The sequence below is a fragment of the Kryptolebias marmoratus genome, linkage group LG20 (assembly GCF_001649575.2).
Source record: "Kryptolebias marmoratus isolate JLee-2015 linkage group LG20, ASM164957v2, whole genome shotgun sequence".
Classification (NCBI taxonomy): domain Eukaryota; kingdom Metazoa; phylum Chordata; class Actinopteri; order Cyprinodontiformes; family Rivulidae; genus Kryptolebias; species Kryptolebias marmoratus.
The window spans coordinates 7,560,985-7,581,312 of NC_051449.1; the positions used below are offsets into that span (position 1 = coordinate 7,560,985).

The 20,328-nt window shown below is 38.3% G+C and overlaps 1 protein-coding gene across 1 annotated transcript; it reads left to right on the forward strand.

Moving 5' to 3' along the window:
- The first annotated feature begins 1,140 nt into the window (after positions 1–1,140).
- LOC108232959 (FYVE and coiled-coil domain-containing protein 1) lies at positions 1,141–18,857 on the forward strand. Its single transcript, XM_017411120.3, has 18 exons — positions 1,141–1,208; positions 1,910–2,000; positions 2,405–2,511; positions 3,544–3,669; positions 5,333–5,439; positions 6,706–6,849; positions 7,989–8,085; positions 8,205–10,619; positions 11,006–11,098; positions 11,558–11,676; positions 11,912–12,079; positions 12,278–12,418; positions 13,290–13,498; positions 13,643–13,778; positions 14,506–14,610; positions 15,733–15,943; positions 16,754–16,863; positions 16,981–18,857. Exons 2-18 carry the CDS (start codon positions 1,940–1,942, stop codon positions 17,054–17,056), a joined length of 4,425 nt encoding a protein of 1,474 aa, XP_017266609.1. The 5' UTR covers positions 1,141–1,208; positions 1,910–1,939; the 3' UTR covers positions 17,057–18,857.
- The last annotated feature ends 1,471 nt before the right edge of the window (positions 18,858–20,328 follow it).

Genomic DNA, 20,328 nt, shown 5'->3' on the forward strand with positions numbered 1-20,328 from the left:
CAGATGAAAACCTGGATAGGTGGGATGTCACCTTAAGTACAGTTAGCAAAAGCAGAATAGAAACAAAATCATCAATTTCAGTTCTTTAGTTATTAGGAATTGGTTTCAGATGTATGTGCATGCTCTGATAACTTGTAAAATTAAGAATTAAATCAAAAATCTACCTGATTTTAATTAGAGAGATTCTGTGGAGCCTATTTCAGCAGTGAGAGCACCGTACATCCTGTAGAAGTCACCTGTTTGTCACTAGGCCAAAACAGACTCACAACCATGCACGCTACCTGTTTTTCTCTCCAAGTCTATGTGAGCACTTGAAAACAGATAAGCACATTCTTAAAGGTTGCACGAGTGCATTAAACATCATTGAATATTATATTTTACCATACTACATGCACTGGGTGAAAAAAACCTATCCACTGACATACTGACCCACCAGTCTACCCAAATCTGTGTCGATAGGTTGGTTTTTGGTTCGCTCTCTCACAGACCCCAAATTATATTTCTGAGTAACACAAAAAGTGAGATAAATTACTTTTGTTTCAATTTCACATCCTGAACATGTGTTTATTTTTATTATACATGCAGATAAATTAAACCCAGTAATTATCTTATTTTGTTTGCTTTTTGAATGGCACTAACATTGTCTTGGTAAGTCTTGATTAATCAATTCCTCCTGCAAACTGTGAGCTGATTTGCGCTAGGGTTGATAATTACAAAGTTTAAGAATTTTGGGAATTAGTTGGGAACTCCTTAAGAAGTTTATTTATTTATTGCAAGATAATGATGTATTATTGTTTATTAAATGTTTCATAATGCTGAATGCAGACGTTGGAATTTATTTACTTTTGTTAACACTGCAGCAACTATTAGATTATTAAAATGCTATTAAGTATCTATCTATCTATCTATCTATCTATCTATCTATCTATCTATCTATCTATCTATCTATCTATCTATCTATCTATCTATCTATCTATCTATCTATCTATCTATCTATCTATCTATCTATCTATCTATCTATCTATCTATCTATCTATCTATCTATCTATCTATCTGGGTTTTGTCTCTCAGGCAAACTAGGCCAGGGTTGAGCTCCGTGATTGGCAGAGGCGTCTGTCAATCATTTCTAAGGCCCGCCTTTTAGTGCCAGCAAGTTTTTTGCTGTTTCACCCCAGAAACAACACGCTCCTGACCATTTTACTCAACAAGTACGTCTATTGTAGAGTTTAATATTTAACGCTGATGTGTTTCCGGTCATTTATAATCGAAATACGGTTATTTATAAAGGTGTTTTTCTTGAAATAGGAGCAGGAAAGCCGTAGCTACTAGCTGCTGAGAGCAGGTGCATCATGATGACAAGTTGATGTTTATGTTTCGATGTGTTGGATTTAAAGGCGTCTGGAAAAAATGGGAGTCATTATTTCGGGTTTAGACTGCGGATAGATTGTGTTATGATGTGATGTGATAAGGACGTTGTCGTAACAAACAGCGACATGCTTTCACCTGTCCTCGATATGCTTCACCTTGTGAACAGCAGCAAATTTTGCTAACTTGTATGCCATCTTGGCAAATCTGTGCCTATATCGTTGATATGTTTAGGTAGTCTGATGTGTAAAGGTCTCTTTGAGTTGCAGTTTTATGCAACACACGTTTATTAGAAATGGTTTCACGTGTTACAGCACATAACACTGAATTACAACACTAATATTTTGATATTTGCTCACAATTTGATACATTTTCAAAGGTTATGATTAGTTTTTAAACTGAATTTCCTTGCATTATTTATATATATATATATATATATATATATATATATATATATATATATGCACTAGTGGTAATGCTATGTTTAGCTTTTTAAAATATAAAAATAACCCGAGTTTCTCTCTTTTTTTATCCTCCTATAAAGAATTTCCCGACTGCACCCTTGTCCTCAACAATGGCCTCCTCTTCATCACTTGGAGACAAACAGCTGCACAGGATAATCAGAGATCTACATGGTAATTAGGTTGTTTACACATATAAATGAATCAGCCACTTCATACTAAATAGGGTTCCATTTTTACGATCAAAACAGCTCTCATCAGGCAGCCCAAACAAAGGCTTTCTGAGGATGTCCTGGGGTGTTTTGAATCAGGACATTTGCTGTATACCCTCTGGGTTGTGGGTGAAGTCTTCTTTTTACGTGTAATTTAAAAGAAAGCAGATAGGTGCTGATTTATGACATCTTATTTAAAGAGAAATCTGTTTTTTTTTACATATTTTATATTTAAATACCATTTTCTCAATGAAATCACCATTGTATTTAAACTTTTATTAACGTTTGCCCGTTCTGTGCACACATTTAAGTAATACCCATTTAGTGTGCACCCCATCCTAATCCTACTTGTGCTCTTCACCGTAGATGCTGTGTTTGAGTTGTGTAAGGAACATAAGGAATGTGGTGAACCAATAACTGACGACAGTGCCAACCTGCACAAGTTCTTCTACAAGCTTGAATACCTTCTGCAGGTAACGTATCTTATTGAATTAGGGCAGTTTTAAAATTCATGAAGTGAAGGGTTTGTCTGATAAAAGTTTGGTCTGTAACATATTCAAAATTATCTGGAAAAAGTAGAAGAAAATCCTTTGTGTAAAGGTCATGAGAGGGATTTTATGAGATACAGTATTGTACAAAAGTCTTTATTTCTTTATATTTTGCCTCAGTTTAGCTAAACTTATTCGGAATTTTTAGTGGTTGGTCCCAATAAATAGCTCTTCAGACACAGTGTTGTGTCTACTCATAACTTAGCAAAGAAACATTTTTTACTTTGTGTCTGTAGGCTCTTTATGCCAAGCCATCTGTTACAAAAAATAAAATTTGCTCCAGCTTTAAAAGCTGCATGTATCTACATCAAATTACTAAGCAAGTTTGAACATACACCTCCACATCTCGGTTCTTATTTTTATTTATCTTTTTAATCACAGTTGCATAACTTACAGACATAATAATATTAATAAGACCAAAGGCAGAAGTAGGATTTTTTTAATCTGACATAAACGTGCCGTTCTCCTTGTGCACAAACTGGAGCGCAAACTTGTTAGAATGTCTAAACAAAACCGCAGTCGCCTCTTCACTTGAAACCGTCAGGAGCATCTGTTTGCACTTAGTCTGCAACTTCCTGTGTGAGAAAAATAAGTCCTGTTTTGCTATTGTTGACGCACAGCAATCATTTAGAAACTAGAAAAATAGCACAGGCAGTTTACTGGTTATAGTGTAACATTATAAGCAACCAATATTTAATCAGACCATGTTATGTTCTACATGTGTTCAACACAAACACACACACAGCAGCAGCATCTTTTACTTTGTGTGTGTTTTAATATCAAAATACACATTAGGGTCTTGATACTTGTTTCATTCTCTGTTGCCACGATAAGTAGCTGCATTTCTCCTACATTTCACATTAGTTCTATCCTATGTAGATGTGTAAGTGTCACTCATGCATTTGGTAGTTCTTACTTTATTTCAAGATATTTAACACAGTGATTTGTGATTCTCAGTTTGACCAGAAAGAAAAGACAACCTTCCTTGGCCAGAGAAAAGACTACTGGGATTACTTCTGCGACTGCCTGATTAAGATCAAAGGAGCTAACGATGGCATCCGTTTTGTTAAGTCCATCCCTGAGGTAATCCTCCTGTACAACACACACACACACACACTTGATGGCCCGGCATGCATCACATGCACACAAATGACTGCACAACCATGTCACTAATCCTCTGGTGAGCAAGGAGCAGTAAGATGCTGCTGATTCACTCGCAGTCGTACACCTGGGCCACCTGTGTCTCACTTTCTGTGCCTGGAAGTCCCTGCGGTGAGCTTCATGCAGATAGATTAGTTCAATTTTTGTTATAATTAACTTGTTCACTGGGTATTATAACAGGGGCTGTTATATGTACTTTTTTGTTGAGTTTTAGCTTTTGCCATTGAACAAATACAAGTTATGCCATTTTCTTCCTGATGGATTTGCTACTATACAAGAGCTCACATACATTTCTCTTTCTACTCAATTGTTTAGCTCATCAAATGTGAGAAAGTGATCAGATTAGCTAATTTTATGAAATACTTTTACGTTTAGGAGATTTGATATATTTTAGTGATTGTGTAAAGTAGGGTACTATTGTTATTTAATAACTGAGTTAGCTAAAGAACGATCTGTTTTTAAAAAGGGACTAATAACGCCAGAGTTGTGAATCATGGGTAACTATAAAGGTGTTTTCAGTTATTTTTATTATTATCAATAAGTTGTTAACCTGTTTATTACAAAAACTTCAAAGTGACTCCTCTTAATGTCCTATTTTGTTCAGCCAAGCACATCTGTTATCTGTTTCCTTTTTTTAGCTGTAACCATCAAATATTTATTATTTTCGGTTTGAAACTAGTCAGAATCTAAGAATAAAGAAAACATTTCTTCAACTATTTGACAAATGATTTCAGTTACAGGAAGTCTGCTTCACAAGAAGCTGTATCTTAACACAAAGGTTAATCAATAAGTAATTAATTCAGTTATAAAAAATTTCTTATTTCATGCTGGTTTATTGTTTGTGGCTCTAAGATTCTTTAGTGCTTCACATGAGTCAGTGTTTTTCCCTCAGAAGTCAAAAACTTTACGTAAATACTGAAAATTAACTGTCGGAGGCCTTTGGTGTTATTTTATAGTTCACTCTTTGTATCCTTTCCACTGGTCACAGACATAAACACGTCCAGGAGCTCCAGCTGGTGTCCTTCTGGTAAATTGGTGAATCTGCCGTCTTACTTAAATCCCTCCATCTGCCAATTTGTTGGACAGTCCGGGGTTTCGCAGCGGCATTGTACATTGTATTGTCTGTGTGGTGAGACAAATACACAAAAGCAAATCAGCTGGGAACTAATTTTATTGTTGATCAGTTTGCTGAGTCAGTTTTCAATCAGTGTACCGCTTCAGTTCCAGTTTGCAGCTTTTTCCTGTGTGATGAGTATCTAATTAAATGAAATCGACTTGATAAATAATTCCTCTTCATTGGTGGACTTTTGCTTCAACCAAATGTTCTTGCTGATCTGTGATGAAGTGTTCTCATATTTTGCTGTCGTTGTAATTTATAAATACAAAAAGGATTGCAGCCTTTGATCAAACCAACTGGGCTGACTGATCTCCTCGTGTGCAGCCAGTCATACGGTGGCACACCTGCCTCGTGTGAAGATGGCCTGATTTTTATCGCTAACTAACTCAGCACGAGACTTAGTTGCCGTCGTTTCTCTGTGCTTATATTAATTAACAGGTTCACATCAATGATTTTGTGTTTCCACAGCTGAAGACGTCTCTGGGGAAGGGAAGGGCTTTCATCCGTTACTCACTCGTTCACCAGCGCCTCGCCGACGCTCTGCAGCAGTGTTTCATAAATCAGAAGATCACAAGGTCAGAGGACACTTCAGCACATACGCAACAGTTTTACTTCTTTAAGTTGTTGGCATGAAGCTGCCCAGACTATTTTTTTTTCTCTCCACTGAGGTGGAGTACTTTGTTCTGTTTCCATTCTAAGGAAGTGAGACTTTCCCTTCCTTTTTTTTTTTTTTGTTTTATTTCTCTTTTTAAAATAAACACAACCTAAAGTCATAGATCCCTGCTCAGTTTCTGTCTTCCCTTAAACAAAAAGTCATTTTCTGACATAAAGTTTGACATTTAATTGAGCTGGGCAGTCTTTAGCAGCCTCAGTGTTTTGTAGGAATGCGAATTTTGAGATATTGCACAATTTAATTTTGGTACTTTGCTACCAGTAGAATCTGTCTAAGTTTAATAGATGCAAAACAAACATGAGAAAGCATGAAAGCTGTATAAACTCTGATTGTTTTTCTATGAAATTCTTGCTATTCCGTAACAAAAATGCTACTAAAGCTGAGAGCTAACTTAACTGCAAATCTTGTGCTGCATTTATAGTTATATTGTATTTATTTATACACTTCAGGCCTCAGTTGTGGTAGATGCTCTGCTCAAATATGGCACCACTCAATCATTGTGATATCAGATCACAAACAAACTTACTTTCCTTTACAGCTGAGATTTTAATTTATTCTTATTCAGAGGTTCAATTGAAGTGGCTCTTTTTTTTATGTGATACCATTTTTTTTATCACTCTGGGGTGATAAAAAATCATTCTAGGATGATAAACAATGTCCTCTGTGTTTACCTTATTGCCACAGATTTATTTATTTATAATGTCATTCAGTATGACAAAACATGAGGAAACATGACAAAAAAATCCAACTAGAAATAATCAGAGTAAAAAAGATATTTCTGATCAGTATATTCAGGCTGTTGTTGCATAAATGGAGTTGGATGTGAGAAACTGGATCTCACATTTTGAGCTTGTAATGAATGCAGACTGTTTGTGGAGCGGCTGCTCCAACACTTGGCTTCTATTAAAACTTTGTTTTGAGTTGGCAAAACATTGAATTAAAAGACATGATATGTTGCCTGTATTTGAATAGCAGTTTTTTGTGTTGTTGTTTTTTTCCGGGATAGCAGGTTTTTTTTACAGAAACGGCTTTACTTCCTGTATTTGATCTGCTGAGTTTATTCTATTTAAACAAGTTGCTTTGCTGACACTATAAACACCATTTTAGCACATCAAATGTGTGTGTCCCTCACAGCGTTCTGTTTAATCTTTGTCTTTGGACTGTGCAGTGACTGGTATTACGCCCGAAGCCCTTTTCTCAAGTCTCACCTCACCGCTGACATCATCAACCATCTTTATGAGCTGAACCAGATCCAGTTTGATGTTGCCGCCAGAGGTTACGACCTCGATGCAGATTGGCCAACATTTGCAAGGTAACCAGGGCCTAAAAGGACTTGAATAATTGTTCATTGTTGGATGGTTCTCTTTTTTCCTTGAAGAAAAAACACAAATTATTTGTTGTTTTTGTGAACAATTTTAATGCAGGTACTGTAAAATTAAGCCAAGTAGTACAGTTTGTTGTAACACTTAATTAGTGAGTTAAGCAGTACGTTCACAGGTCTTGGTTTTTGTAGTTTGAGAAATACGTGTGACAGAGGTTTTAGGTGTTGACAGTTTTACGTGCTGGTCTTGGTTCCTCTGGTTTACAACTATTGTCAGATCTTTTCACTTCCATTATTAGTGAACAGCTGTCATGGAAACATTAAAATTCATTTAAAGACAGCAGAAGATAAAATAATACAAACTAAGACCTGTAAAATAGATTCACTTATTTTATTTATTGTGGTAAAATTTTTGCAGTATTTTATTTTATTTAGAATTACATTAGACGTAGACCTTTTCTGCTTCTTGTATTTTTTTTTTTTTTTTCGCAAATGGGTGTGGCAGGTTTTGGTTCTGCTTGTTGTTCCTCTGTAGTAACCTGACGTTGAAACACACAAACACACATGTTTTTTCTCATTAATTTTAAGGAGGAAGGGGGCTTATTAAAACCTGTGTCATGGCAGTACCAGAGAAGGAAGTTTCAACATTTCAGTGGCTTCCTGCTGCGGGCTTATTCTGGAAATGTTGCGTTTGTTTAATTTTCGAAAAGGAGATGAAACCCTTCTGATCAGGACAGGAACCTATTAACATGTTGGGAAAATTTGTAAAACATAACATTAACATCACTGAGGTGTAAAGGTGTTAACACTGATTATTGCATTAACATTAACAATTGACATTTTTATGTGTAAAATTTCTTTGTTTTTCCAGCTACAGTAAGTAACAACCACATATATAGTACAAATCATCCACTGATGTTGCTAAAATATTGCATAATTTCTTGGCTATTTCTTCAAAACTCCAGGTTAGGTCATACTTTGTATCTTGTATGAAAGCCCTGGCTGTTATGTCAAAAAAAAAAAAGATTTTTTTTTAAATAATTGTTAAAACAAATCCACTTTTTATGTTTAGCTCTCAGAGTTGTGTTTTATAAAGTAGCTCTTGTGTTTGGTTTTTCATCACGTCAAAGGCGAACATTAGGAGCCGCCTCCTCCGCTTACTTGTGGAAGCCTCCAAGTCGTTGCTCCAGCATCAACAGCCTGGTTAGCAGCATTTCACACTCACAGGTAATCTGATTGTTAGCCGTAAATTAAAGTTAAAAACTAGCGAAAAGTGGCTACATTGTGATAAATGTTTACAGCAAGTGACAATAGCTCTTCTTTCTCTGTTTCATTGTTCTGACCAGGCACAGGAGTGTCTTCCAATTCCAGACTTGAATCAGAGTCTGCTTGGTGAACTCGGAGATTTAGGAGAACCTTCTGCTTGCAGCATTTCAGAAAATCTTCGCGTCGAGCTTGATCAGTCTGAGCTTAGACAGCGGGAGCTTTTGGTACGGGTACAGGAGTTGGACAAGGAAGCTGCTGAGCTCAAAGCTGTCGTCAAAGACCTTCAAGGGCAGTTATCAGCTCAGGAGTCTGTCCTTTCAGCATCAAATTCAGGAACAGGTCATGAAGACAGAGTAAACCGCCATCAGAAACTCGGAGAATCAGCCATCACTGAGTTACATGAGAGACTTACAGCGGCTGAGAATAAAAACATGGAGCTTCTTACTAAGTTAGACGAGGCTCTCAATGAAAAGGGACAACAGACAGCCAGCTACTGTGATTCAGCCTGGAAAATCCAGGAGCTCCTAGAAAAAGTCAAGATTGCAGAGGAGGAGAGGTTAGAGGCAAAGAGAGAGGCTGAGGACAGGACCAGACACTCCGAGCGTTTGTCACAGCAACTAAAACTCAGAGAAGAAGAGCTGAGGCGTAGTGAGGAGAAGCTGGCCGAAGTGAAAGCCAACGCTCACGATGAACAGGAAGAGGCGCTCGTACGGTTGGAGGAGCTCCAAAGTGTGGTCGGTCGAATTCAGGGTGCACTGACTTTAAAAGAGAAGGAGACGGGAAACTTGAGAGCCCAGCTTCAGGACGTTCAAGCCTCTTTGGAGTGCAGGGAGCGGCAAGCAGAGGAACTGAGGAGACGACTGCAGGAGGAGAGGGAGGAGGTGGAGCAGAGATGTGGCATCAGCTGCGAGGAGCTCGAGAACCAGATGTTGGACTTAAGAAGAACTTTAAAAAACAAAGAAAAAGAAGTAGCTTCTAGTTCTGAAAAGATCAAGCATTTAGAGGAGCAGTTAGAGAAGCTAAATGCTGAGAGAGAAACTCTGTGCTCTCAAGTTGATGATGCTGAGGCCATTTTATGTTATGAAACTGGGAACGCTCAGGACTACAAAGCCCAATGCAGCAATCTCATGGAAATGAACACAAAGCTTCTCCAAACCCTTAACAAGAGTGAAACCAGCCTTACAGAGCTGACTGAGAGCAGGGCTGCCCTCTTAGATCAGCTGACCTCTTCGAAGGCCTCTGAGAAGCATCTAAAGGGTAGGTTAGAAGCTGCAAATATGAATGTAGAGGACAGAGAAAAGAAGCTTTTAGATGAAAACCTGCATCTTGAGGAAACCATTCAGAAGGCGTTCTTTCAGAAAGAAGAATCAGATGCTCAGTTAAAGACGTTACAGCAGGAAAACTTGAAACTTTTAGATGCTCAGTCCTCACTGAAGACACAATTAACCACTACTCAAGAGAAGCTGGAGTTACTGACTACTAAAGGTGACGTGTTGGAGAAGAGCCTCGCAGTCTCCCAAAGAGGCCAAGCAGAGTTACTTGAGAAACTCCAGGACAGCGAAGAAAAGCTGAGAGCCCAAACTGTGAAATTCAGCCTCCTACAGGCTCACGCCGACGAGCTGGAGAGCAGAACTGGAGAGCTTCACCGTGAAAAAGGAGCTGCAGAATGCAACGAAAAAATGCAGAAGCATCACGATGAACACCAGGCCTCACTGGACAGCAAAGAGGCCCCGATCAGGCTGGTAATAGCTGAAGCTCAGTTGGACCTCAACCTAAGGGAGGTAACCAGGCTCAGGGAGGAGGTGGTGGAGCTCAGGGCTCAGCTGCTGGCAGGAAATGAGGAGAGGATGAAGGTCCAGGCCCTGCAGGAGGTGACAGAGGCCTCTAGAGAGGATCTCCGTTTATTAGCGGACCAGCTGAAGGCCCAGGTAGAAGAGCTAAACCGCCGGCATGTAGATGAGATTCTTAGATCTCGAGAGCACGAGGAGGCTCTTGTCCGCGAGCGCGACGGCGAGGCGCAGGCTCGAGCAGGTCTGGCTGCAGAGGTGACGAGCTGCAGGGAGGAGCTCGACGGGCTGAAAATGAGCTACGAAGCCCTACGTCTGGAGCACAATGAATCACAAGAGGCACTTCACCGAGCCAACACAGAGACAGCAGAACTTGGTGTGCACGTCTGCATGCTGACCGCTGAGAAAGAGGAGGCTAGCCTGCGCTGGGAGGACCTGTCAGCGCGGCTGCAGGAGCTGGAGGAGGAGGCGGCTCAGGAGGCCGAGAGACTGAACGCCTGCTTAGAGCAGCTCCGCCAGGAAAACCAAGAGCTCCATAGTCAGCTGTGTAACAACGAGGAGCTGCTGGCTGTCAAGCAGAAACTGCAGGCCGAACTGAGAGAGGCTCAGCAGGCGGCGGAAACAGGACAAAAGACAAGTCAGAACGAGATTCAGGTCCTTCAGCTTCAACACAGCAGCCAAGCTATGTCCCACAGAAACCAACTACAGGTCAGACATGAGCAAATAAACTGGCTGTGATATGGGTGTGATTTTTTAAAATTCACTTTTCTTTCTTGTTATGTTATGCCTTAATCAGATTTCTACATGCAGGGCACTGAGCTCAGCTGGAAAAAACATGACAGAATGAAAGAAAAATGAGGGTTATACTGCATCGCAAACACACAACAAGCAAAAGTCAGCTTCCTAAAAGCTATAAAAAAAATTAGATATTCTTTTTAAAATAAACAGCTCAAAGCATTCTGTTATTTTTTTGTTTTGAGGCCTGTATAATGAAGCAGGATTAGTTATAAATTCAGTTCTTTATGCACCATGTATGTTTGGATTTTAAACATATTCTGTAGGTTCTGAATGACAAGACTTATATTCTGTTCCAGGAGGTGAATCAGGAGCTACAGGAAGTGAGGTCACAGCTGGTTATGGAGCAGGAGAAAGCTGACAGATTAGAAAACAAACTCAAGCAGCTGGAGGTGAGTTTACTGTGCTGTTGTGGGAAATGATGCATCTACAAAGTGCTATTAAAAAAAACTTTAAAGTCCACCGAAAGGATTTTCTACGAGCAGACATAATTGGGATTTTTTTGTTGTTTTTACAACTTTTTTTTACCTTTTGATAAAAAGTAAAATTTTAGATTGAATTGGTTATTTATTTGAAATGTGCTTTAATATTGACACTCAAAAATTTGTTCAGTTTGTTTCTCTCGATGTTATGAATAGTGTTATTAAGTTAATTAAATGTATTAACTGCTTTAACGCCACAGATATTTTGGACAGTAATGCTATGGCAGCACACATACTGGAGTATTTTGTATGTAGCATCTTAGAAAACAAATTTCAGTTGAATTGTGTTAAATAATCATAATTTCGTAGTCACGAGTATAACTCGTAAAGACCCCAAAATTATGTGTTGCTCTGCTGTATTGAACGCAGGCTGAGAATCAGAGATATGACCAACAGATTGAGGAGAAAAACATCCAGATGGTCGAGTCGGCAAATCTCATCCTGCAGAAAGAAGATGAGATAATCCATCTAAAAGAAAATGTGTCAAGGTGAGATACAGTATTTATAATCACACGTTCTGAGCAAAATGAAACAGCTTTGATAAAAGCATTTTTAATCTTGTGTATTTTTAATTTGGCTTTATGTATAATTTTACAATCTGCTGATGTTTTTCAAATTTGAGCTTAAAAATAAGTCTGAAATGATCACAGCCAAATCCACCTGGGAATCTGCCTTGTTTATTCGGACACACCATGAGTCAGCTCGTTTGCCCACTGATTGCAGGTCTGAGGAGAGTCTGGTCGCAGCTCAGCGGGCCTGTCAGGAGATGGCTGAAAATTTACGGAGGGTCATGCAGGACAAGCAGAGCTTTGATCTGAAGACAGCAGCTGAACTTGATGACCTTTACCGAACCAAAATCAATTTGGAGGAAAGACTTGTGGAGCTCATCAGGTATAAACATCCTTTTATTTTTTTCAGTAACATTTTAGTCACTGTACACTAAAGTTTTTGTTGCATTTCTGTACTTTCTTGCTTTTGTTTTGGATTGATCTGTGTCTCAATATCATTGGTATAATTGCTGACTTATTAGGTCCTGTAAAGTGCCATTTTTAAGGGCTGTAGAAATACACTTCATTGTGTTTTTTGCAGAGAGAAAGATGCACTTTGGCAGAAGTCAGATGCCCTGGAGTTTGAACAGAAACTGCGGGACGAGGAGACAGAGCGGGACGTCAACTACTGTTTAGGCTGCCACACTCAGTTCAGCTGGTGGCTCCGCAAATACAACTGCAGGTCACATATCTCTCTGTGTAATAAGAGATAAACACATCACTTTGTCAAGCTGCATTTAGTGCTGCTTTTTACTACATGCTTTGGAAGATTTAAAAAAACAACTTCTTTTCACACTTTCACACTTTAAAAACCCCTCTTGTTCAGGGTCTGCATTATGCAACGTTCCAGTTTGTTCTGCAGGAGACAGAACTCTTACAACCAGAATGCGCTGCTGTAAACACTGGCAAATGTCAAAGGAGCATCTTCCTGAAGCCCACTAACATTTCACTTCCCCCTTAGAGTTATAAACATTGAAGTTCTTTATAAAGCCATATATCCTCTTCCTCAATCTGCTCCTCTTTAGTTATGCCTGTACTGCTAAAAGTTAATATTTGTAAAAACATAGATTGGATTTATCATTATATTCAGTTTATGGTTATTACAGCTGATTTACTAGAGTGTTCATTTTTATTAAAAAAAGCTAATTTATTCAACTTCAAGCTGAATAGATCAGCATGACAAAAACAAAACCTCCCTTTTCTTTTTTAATTAGAATAATTGCACATATAAATTTGTCAAGCCGTTTAAGCCACCAACTGGTAGTGCAGAATAAAATTTGGATAGACAGCCTTGCAGAGCCGTGACCTTCAGTACATGCAGATCTGTGCAGATGGGACTGTCAAATCATAGATTGCTGACTGTCTCGGGATCAAAGCTAAAAAGTAAAAAGTAAAATATGTATATTTGTAAAATATCATTAAGCACAGTTATTTTTTTTGCACATTTTTTTGTTTACATACACTTCTTACAACTAGCAGCATCCTTTCATGTATTTTATACAACTGAGATGTGTTTTACTCTCACTGCATCTTTGTCACCTCCTGTCCTCCAGGCTGTGTGGGCGTCCCTTCTGCTACTACTGCTGCAGCAACACAGTGAGCACCCAGCAGGGCGGCGCCAGAGAGCGCTGCTGTCAGGACTGTTACAACCAGCACAGCGCGGTAGTTGAGCGCCACCCGCAGGTGGAGGTGACTCACAGCACGCCGGGGTCACCGTTCAGCCGCTTGCTGCAGACTACCCGATCTCTGGCTGGCGCTGCAGGTGGAACAACACACACACACACACACACACACACACACACTGATTTTTATCAACATTGGCTTTTGATGCAGGTTGACAGTGTGTTAGTACACACAGTGCATTAAGGATATAAACGCATTCACAAACATGATGACTGCTTTTCAGGGGGAGATGAAGGAGACAAGCCGGACGATGGTGTTTTTGACATTATCACAGAAGAAGAAGTGAGCGGCGTTAACAACAGTGGCTCTTTCACCACTGCCTACTCTCCTGGACATGACCAGCAGGGGGCGGCACAGCTGTAATTATCTCACATGCAACACATAAAAACAAGCACACAGCAACAGGAATTATAAACTGCAGCATGACGTACTGATACTAAGCATCAAAGCAGATCTTGTCTCTACAGTTTTAATGCCACCTGTGAAACTATGGATTTAGTCTCTTTCACTTTAACCCTGCAGCACATCTATGAGTACAAGTCGAGAAATGTTTGCAGGCTAGACAAAACAATTAAAATAAATCTTTTACCACATCTAATTTTGTTACAGTTTTAATTCGAAGAGTCTTCAGCATACACTGATTAATAATAACAATCTGATCTTTGACGCATTAAGAGAAAACATTAAATAAGATTATATTAATAAGTGAAGTTTATGACTGATTGCATGTATGTACTTGTTCTTTAACAAACAAAAAAACAGTACATACATGTATAATAATGCACCGGTTTGTGTGTTTTTTATATTTGCATTCATTCAGTTATTATAAAACCTAACCTAACCTAACTTTCACTGAGGTAACTTTTCAAACTCTAAAACATTTTACCTTAAGAAAAAAATGTGTACAACCTTACAGGAAACTTCAAGAATCCCTAATCCCATCAGCCTGCTGGTTGCAGTATGAGTCATGTGTCTCATTTAGTTCGTGTTTTCATTTCATTTTCACAAAGCATTATCACTAATTTGTGTATTTATTTGCAGTAACTTATAAGGAAATGAATGCAAACTGTCTGTTGTTCCGATCAGAAACAGCAGTGCCAGTACAGGAGACGTCACATCAGAAGATACTGAGGACCTCAGCGCTGCCCTACAGGATGCAGAGATCTGCCTGCTGAAGTCAGGGGAACTTACGTGAGTTTCTGTCAAAGTGAAGCGGATTTGTGCTTACCATAGCACAACGTTTGACTTTTGTCCTGAAGATGAAGTTCCTGCTTCGGTGAATGTAAAGTATTACATGTGTATCATAAACGGCTCCTTTCAGTGTGTAAGTTCAAGCGGTTTGTTTTGTGGGAATGGAAAAAACTTAAAGGCTTCGTGTCAGAAGCCATCTGCCTCATCGAGGAGCTGCTAAGCAACAAGCTAAAGCCTTCAGCTGCAGCTAAAATATATTTCAGGAGTCCGGACGAGATTTTCGGATTGGTAGGGCTATTTTTGAGTCGTGACCTTTTGGGAACAATCACCTTAAATAAAACCGTGTACACAGTATAATAAAACTATTTCAGTCCTGGAGCCCTGTGTTTGTAGGTCAGGGCAGTGGAAATTTGATGTCTAAAAAAAATTATGAAGTTTTATTTTTTATTTTCTGGCTTTAGTGTCACTTGGACCTGAAGTTTAAAAATAAACAAACTCTTAAAAATGGAAACTGGAAAAGTGTGAGCTTTCAGGCTTCTGTAGCTGAATCCTTGTGTTTGCAGTTGTTTAATCTGCCTGACAGCTTCATACTTAAATTAAATTGCAGTTATTTTCACTAAAGCCAAAAAAATAGAAACATGTACAGTTAAATTTAGGTCATTATGTAGGAACCTTATTGTAATAATTAATGTTGAACATATGTGACGTAGAGTTTATCTCTTTGTACAGATGATAGGAATGAATTTAGACTTTGATTTAAAGAAGACCACCACACCTCCCAGCCACAATCCTCTCCTACTTGACACCGAACAATCTCACCATGCTGCCAAAAGTGTTTGGTCATGGTTACTTTTTAGTTTCTTCTGCAGAGAATGTTTTGAAAACTACACGAGTGTGTTGATTATTAACTTTTAATTTAGAAAATACAAAGAAAATAACTAACTTCAGTTTATCCAATAAGAACTTTTGATTTTTTTGCACCCAGTAGTGATTGGATCAGTTTTATGTTTTCATTTCCACTGGATATTATGTTTGGGAATCTATGAATGTTTTGAAGAATATGAGATTAAGATGTAAATAAAAACAAACGAGTATGTTGGACTGTTTGTGTCTGTGCTGTAGGCTCTCCGTTCCTTTCATGGTGGATGACATCTCAGGGTTTGGGGACAGCTCCCGGGAGCTTTTCATCAAGTCCAGCTGTTACAGCATCGTGCCCATCACCATCAACTCTCCTGGTCCCACTGTCTCCTGGACTTTTACCTCTGAACCAAAGAGGATCTCCTTCAGTGTGGTCTACAGGGAGAATGCAGAGACTCCACTGGAGCAGGCCAAGGTGAGAAACCAGCATGTGATGTGTCGTTCATCGTCTCTGAGACGAGTTTTGGTTCCGTTTCAGACCAGAGACCAAGGCTGACGTACTGCACATGACAGACATGCCTAACGTAAAGCAGATATAAGGAAACAAACCAAAAAGACAGCGTTAAATATGTACACAGCATCACCCCAGTTCACCCCAGAAGTTGTTGTGAAATGTAGCTTTTTGTCAAGCTACCTTGATAAAACTTTCCAGTTTTAGTTTTCTCTCCGAGCTCTCGCAGTGTAACACAGACATCGTTATCGACTAGCTTGTTAAAATGAATGAGTGCTAAAACAAGTGTCTTCCTCGGGAGATGAGACAAAAATCTGATGCTGAAGGATTATGGAGCTTCAGGGCTGAAGGGGAAACTGTCGGCAAACAGTGACAGTATATGAACTTGTTTCCTCCGACTTCCTACTGTAAATAACATCGGTTGCTGCAGGTTGTCAAAACATCAGCAAATCAGCCTTAAGATGCGCTGACTGAGACTAGATTCAAGTGTTTCCGGTCTCTTGTGTACATATTAATCTACAGTCAATAGTATTATGAGAATGTTAAGCACTCTGCCTGTGCTTTTGTTTAGTAATGAGTGCATCCAAACACTTATACTGTACTTATATCCTCTGTGAGTAAATAACAGCAGATTAAAAAGAGCAATGTCTAAAGACAGTAGTGAAATTCATACACCTAAAGCCAAAAGTCATTCAGATTTAAATTTAAGATTTTCCTTCAATTTATTCCGATATTTAACCTTTACTTGTATTTCTGTCCGTTGTTTTTCTGCAGGTTTTGATCCCCTTGACTCGCTGTAACTCCCACAAAGAGACGATTCAGGGGGAGCTAAAGGTCAGAAACGCAGGAGAATACATTTTCATCTTCGACAACTCTTTCTCCAGGTTAGTCATTGTGCCCTTTAGATGCTAATTTAGCCACTACCCCTGTTCTCACCTAATCACAGATCCCCGTTTATGCCTGGAGGTGAAACATAAAAGCGCACTCTGTTTGTTAATTAGGTTCATCTCAAAGAAAGTGCTGTATCACCTGAGCGTAGACAAGCCTGTGGTCTACGATGGAAGCGACCTCCTCTGAACAGGACAGGAGGAGCGGGTGGAAGACTGACTTCTGTGTCAAGATGTTTACGATCATTTCTCACTGTCCTGCTGCAGAGCAGGCTAAATGAAGGCTGTGGCATTTTAAAAATGTCTCTCCATTACACAAAGGAGGTGTTAGACACTAAATGAAGTTTAATCCGAGGAGAATTAAAGTCTGAAAAAGAGTCAGAAAGTACTTATTTTTTTTATTTTGTTTACAGACGATGGTTTAAATGATGCATTAATGATATCTGTAGGAAACATTTAGAAGTAAAACTGCACTTTGTTGGGTGTTTTAAGGTTGAACTGGTTGTTATACAACTTCTCTAATAGAAAAGCACTTCTATTAAATTAAATTCTTTTGGTCTCTTTAACAATTAGAGAACAAAGTAAGAGTGAATCTGATTTATAAGTGAATTTATTAACCCATCAAACCTCCATATTTAAGTGCACAAACTAAATAGGCAACAATAATAATGTAGACAAGATGAGAAGCTGCTTGTGTTTATTGTAACCTGACCTAACACATAATTTCTGATGTCTGATGAGTATAAGTTGTTGCTAAAAGTGATGCAAGCAAAGGAAATCTGCACAATTTTAAGCTCTTTTTACTTTAACCAACCTTTAACAATAATTACCTTTAATTTCAGCAACTCTTTAAGTGTGTATCTGAGCTGTTCCTCAGCACACAGACCTGCAGGTTTTTAATAATGTCCAAAACTGCTAAAGTTCTGGTTCCATTTACATGTTTTAATAATTGTTGCCTTTCAGCCAAATAAAAATTAGGAGGCTGATTTGCTGATTTGTTGACGTGTTGTTGTAAAACTTAAGGGGAAGAACCTAAAGTTGTGTCAACAATGTGACTTTTTATTTAAATAGTTTTTTTTATGCTTTGCATTGAAGAAAACTAAAGTGTGACTGCTTTTTTTAGTCCAAAAGCTACAAGTGAGCATTTGTTTCACTGAATGAAGAAAGACAGACTTTATATATCAAATTTTATTTCATAATTTATTTATTATACCCGTTTTAAATCATCATGATTTGCTTAACTGTAAACGCAGCAAAGATGTGGTTGTCTTTCAAAAAGATACCTAAATTGGTTATATATAAAAAAACAATGTTTCCTTTGAAAAAACTCAACTCCAGTTTTATTTATAGAATGTTTGTTATAATTAAAACCTGTTTGTTTTTCTTTGTTTGACTGTAAATTATTTATCACAGCATGAGGCGTGATCATATTTTCACCTGCTGTGAGTCAAACAAGTCTGAGCTTTTACAGTTTTAACATATCACTTTTATTTGCGTTGTTGTTAAATGTGACCCTTTGACAAAGGGTTTGCACGCTGAATGCGATTATCAACTCGCTTCTCTTAAACGAATAATTTGCAAAATGCCTCTTCCCGTTTTAGACTTGGTAAAAAGATAGTTGCAAATTACAAATCTAAGACAAGTGATGTATTGCCAAATATACTAAAGACATTTTTTTTCTGTTTTACTATTGTTAAATGGATTTTTGTTCTTTAAAGAAACTGCACAATGACTGCTGTTCAATGCACTTTTGAAAGGGTTTTTTGTCGGCCTGTATCCCATGAGCCTTTGAGCCAGTTGATGGTTTTCCTTTGATTTGTTATTTGGTGAGAGAGTGTATTTCTAGATAACTCTGCTGGGTTTATCAGAAGGAAGCTTTAACTCTGACTTTACCTGTAAATGACCGGATAAAGCATTGTATGAAGTGTATCATTTATATACAGTTATTTATAACAGAAAAGATGTTTAATAAATAGTGTTTGTGTGATAAATTTGTCCATCCGCATTTTATTTATCACAGCAACTTAATGAACGCCAATAAGGCTTCTTGTTTTGTCAGTCAAATGTCTGCAGTAGCATTTTATATAAATATTCATGGCTCAAGTTTAAAAAAAAAAGTCCTGTGAAATGTTTCCTCAGTTTGTTTTCTGAACCTTAGCTTTTAGCTCGAGCTGGATTTGAGATTTCTGCTAAAAAAAATGTTTAGCTAATTTTGCAAAACAAAACAAAGAAAGACAGAATATGCTTTTATTTTTATTTTGACCTTTTCTGAAATTCTGTTTTTATAACATGTTGAGTGTCAGCACACAAATCCCTATCGCTGTTGGGACTCGGCTCGTGTTTTAAGAATCAAACCGTTTTTATTCACATCTTTCTTCGTGTGTTCCTTCCATCGTTGAAGAGTATTCAGTGCGTGTGTCTAAAACACAAAGTAGTGTTGCTGGAAGATGTCTGTGAGAGAGATGGTGTTTGTGTCACGGAGGCCTCTCTGTTTCCCAAGGTTAATGATATCATTGTAAATCTTGTCACATCCACCTCCTCCTCTTTCCTCCCCTTTCTTTTCTTTCCTGGCTGTCGCTTTTACTGAATCTGTGATTTGCACTCTTGCTGTGCATGTGTGTGAGCATGTTGGGTAATAAAAGTGTGTGGGTGTGTGTGCGCCGAATGGTAATGTTGTCATATTTATTTAAGTAGACACTTACATAAATGTACTCCAAATGACAGATGGAGATCTCCACATGTACGTGTATTTACAGGAAAGGTGCGTTCTCCATGCAGGTTCACGGTTTTATGTTCGCTGTTCTCTGCGACCGCGATCTCCTTTCCAACCTCCTGTCAGCTTCTGATATTTGTAGCCTAGAGCTATAGATCTATTGTTATCAGTTTTGTTTTTACAATCTGCTGAAGTGTCTCACTACTCAAACATGGCAAATTGACATTACAAAACAAATTTCTGCTGAGGGAAAGTGTCTTTGCCGTGTTGTATTTGTCTGTCCTTACAGAAGAATGTTATCACCCGTATGAAGCTCTCTTCTTTAAAGAGCTGAGCTCTTCACAGTTTCACCTGATAGAAAGCCTCAATGTTTGAGATGGACTTATAGGAGAATAACTGCATTAAGAAAATATAAATTAGAAAAAAATAAACAAAAGAAAGCTGGATTGAAGGATATAGAGCAGGCATTAAATAACCCATATTTTGTTTTTAAGAAAATTTCAATTATTTTTATTTATGACGTGTTAATTTTTTCAATATTTGCTGGCAGCAATTGTTACCACTACTAGAAAAGGAACAACAGGATTTTCTTTTTCTCCGTTTAAGGACTTTTCCTAACTTTGGAAATTCTGCCCACACATCTGCTTTTGAAGAACTTGGAACAGGAACACACTTTAGCCAGCCAATGATACAGGAACCAGAGAAATTACCCTGAAAATGAAGGGAATTCAACAAATTGTAGAACATAT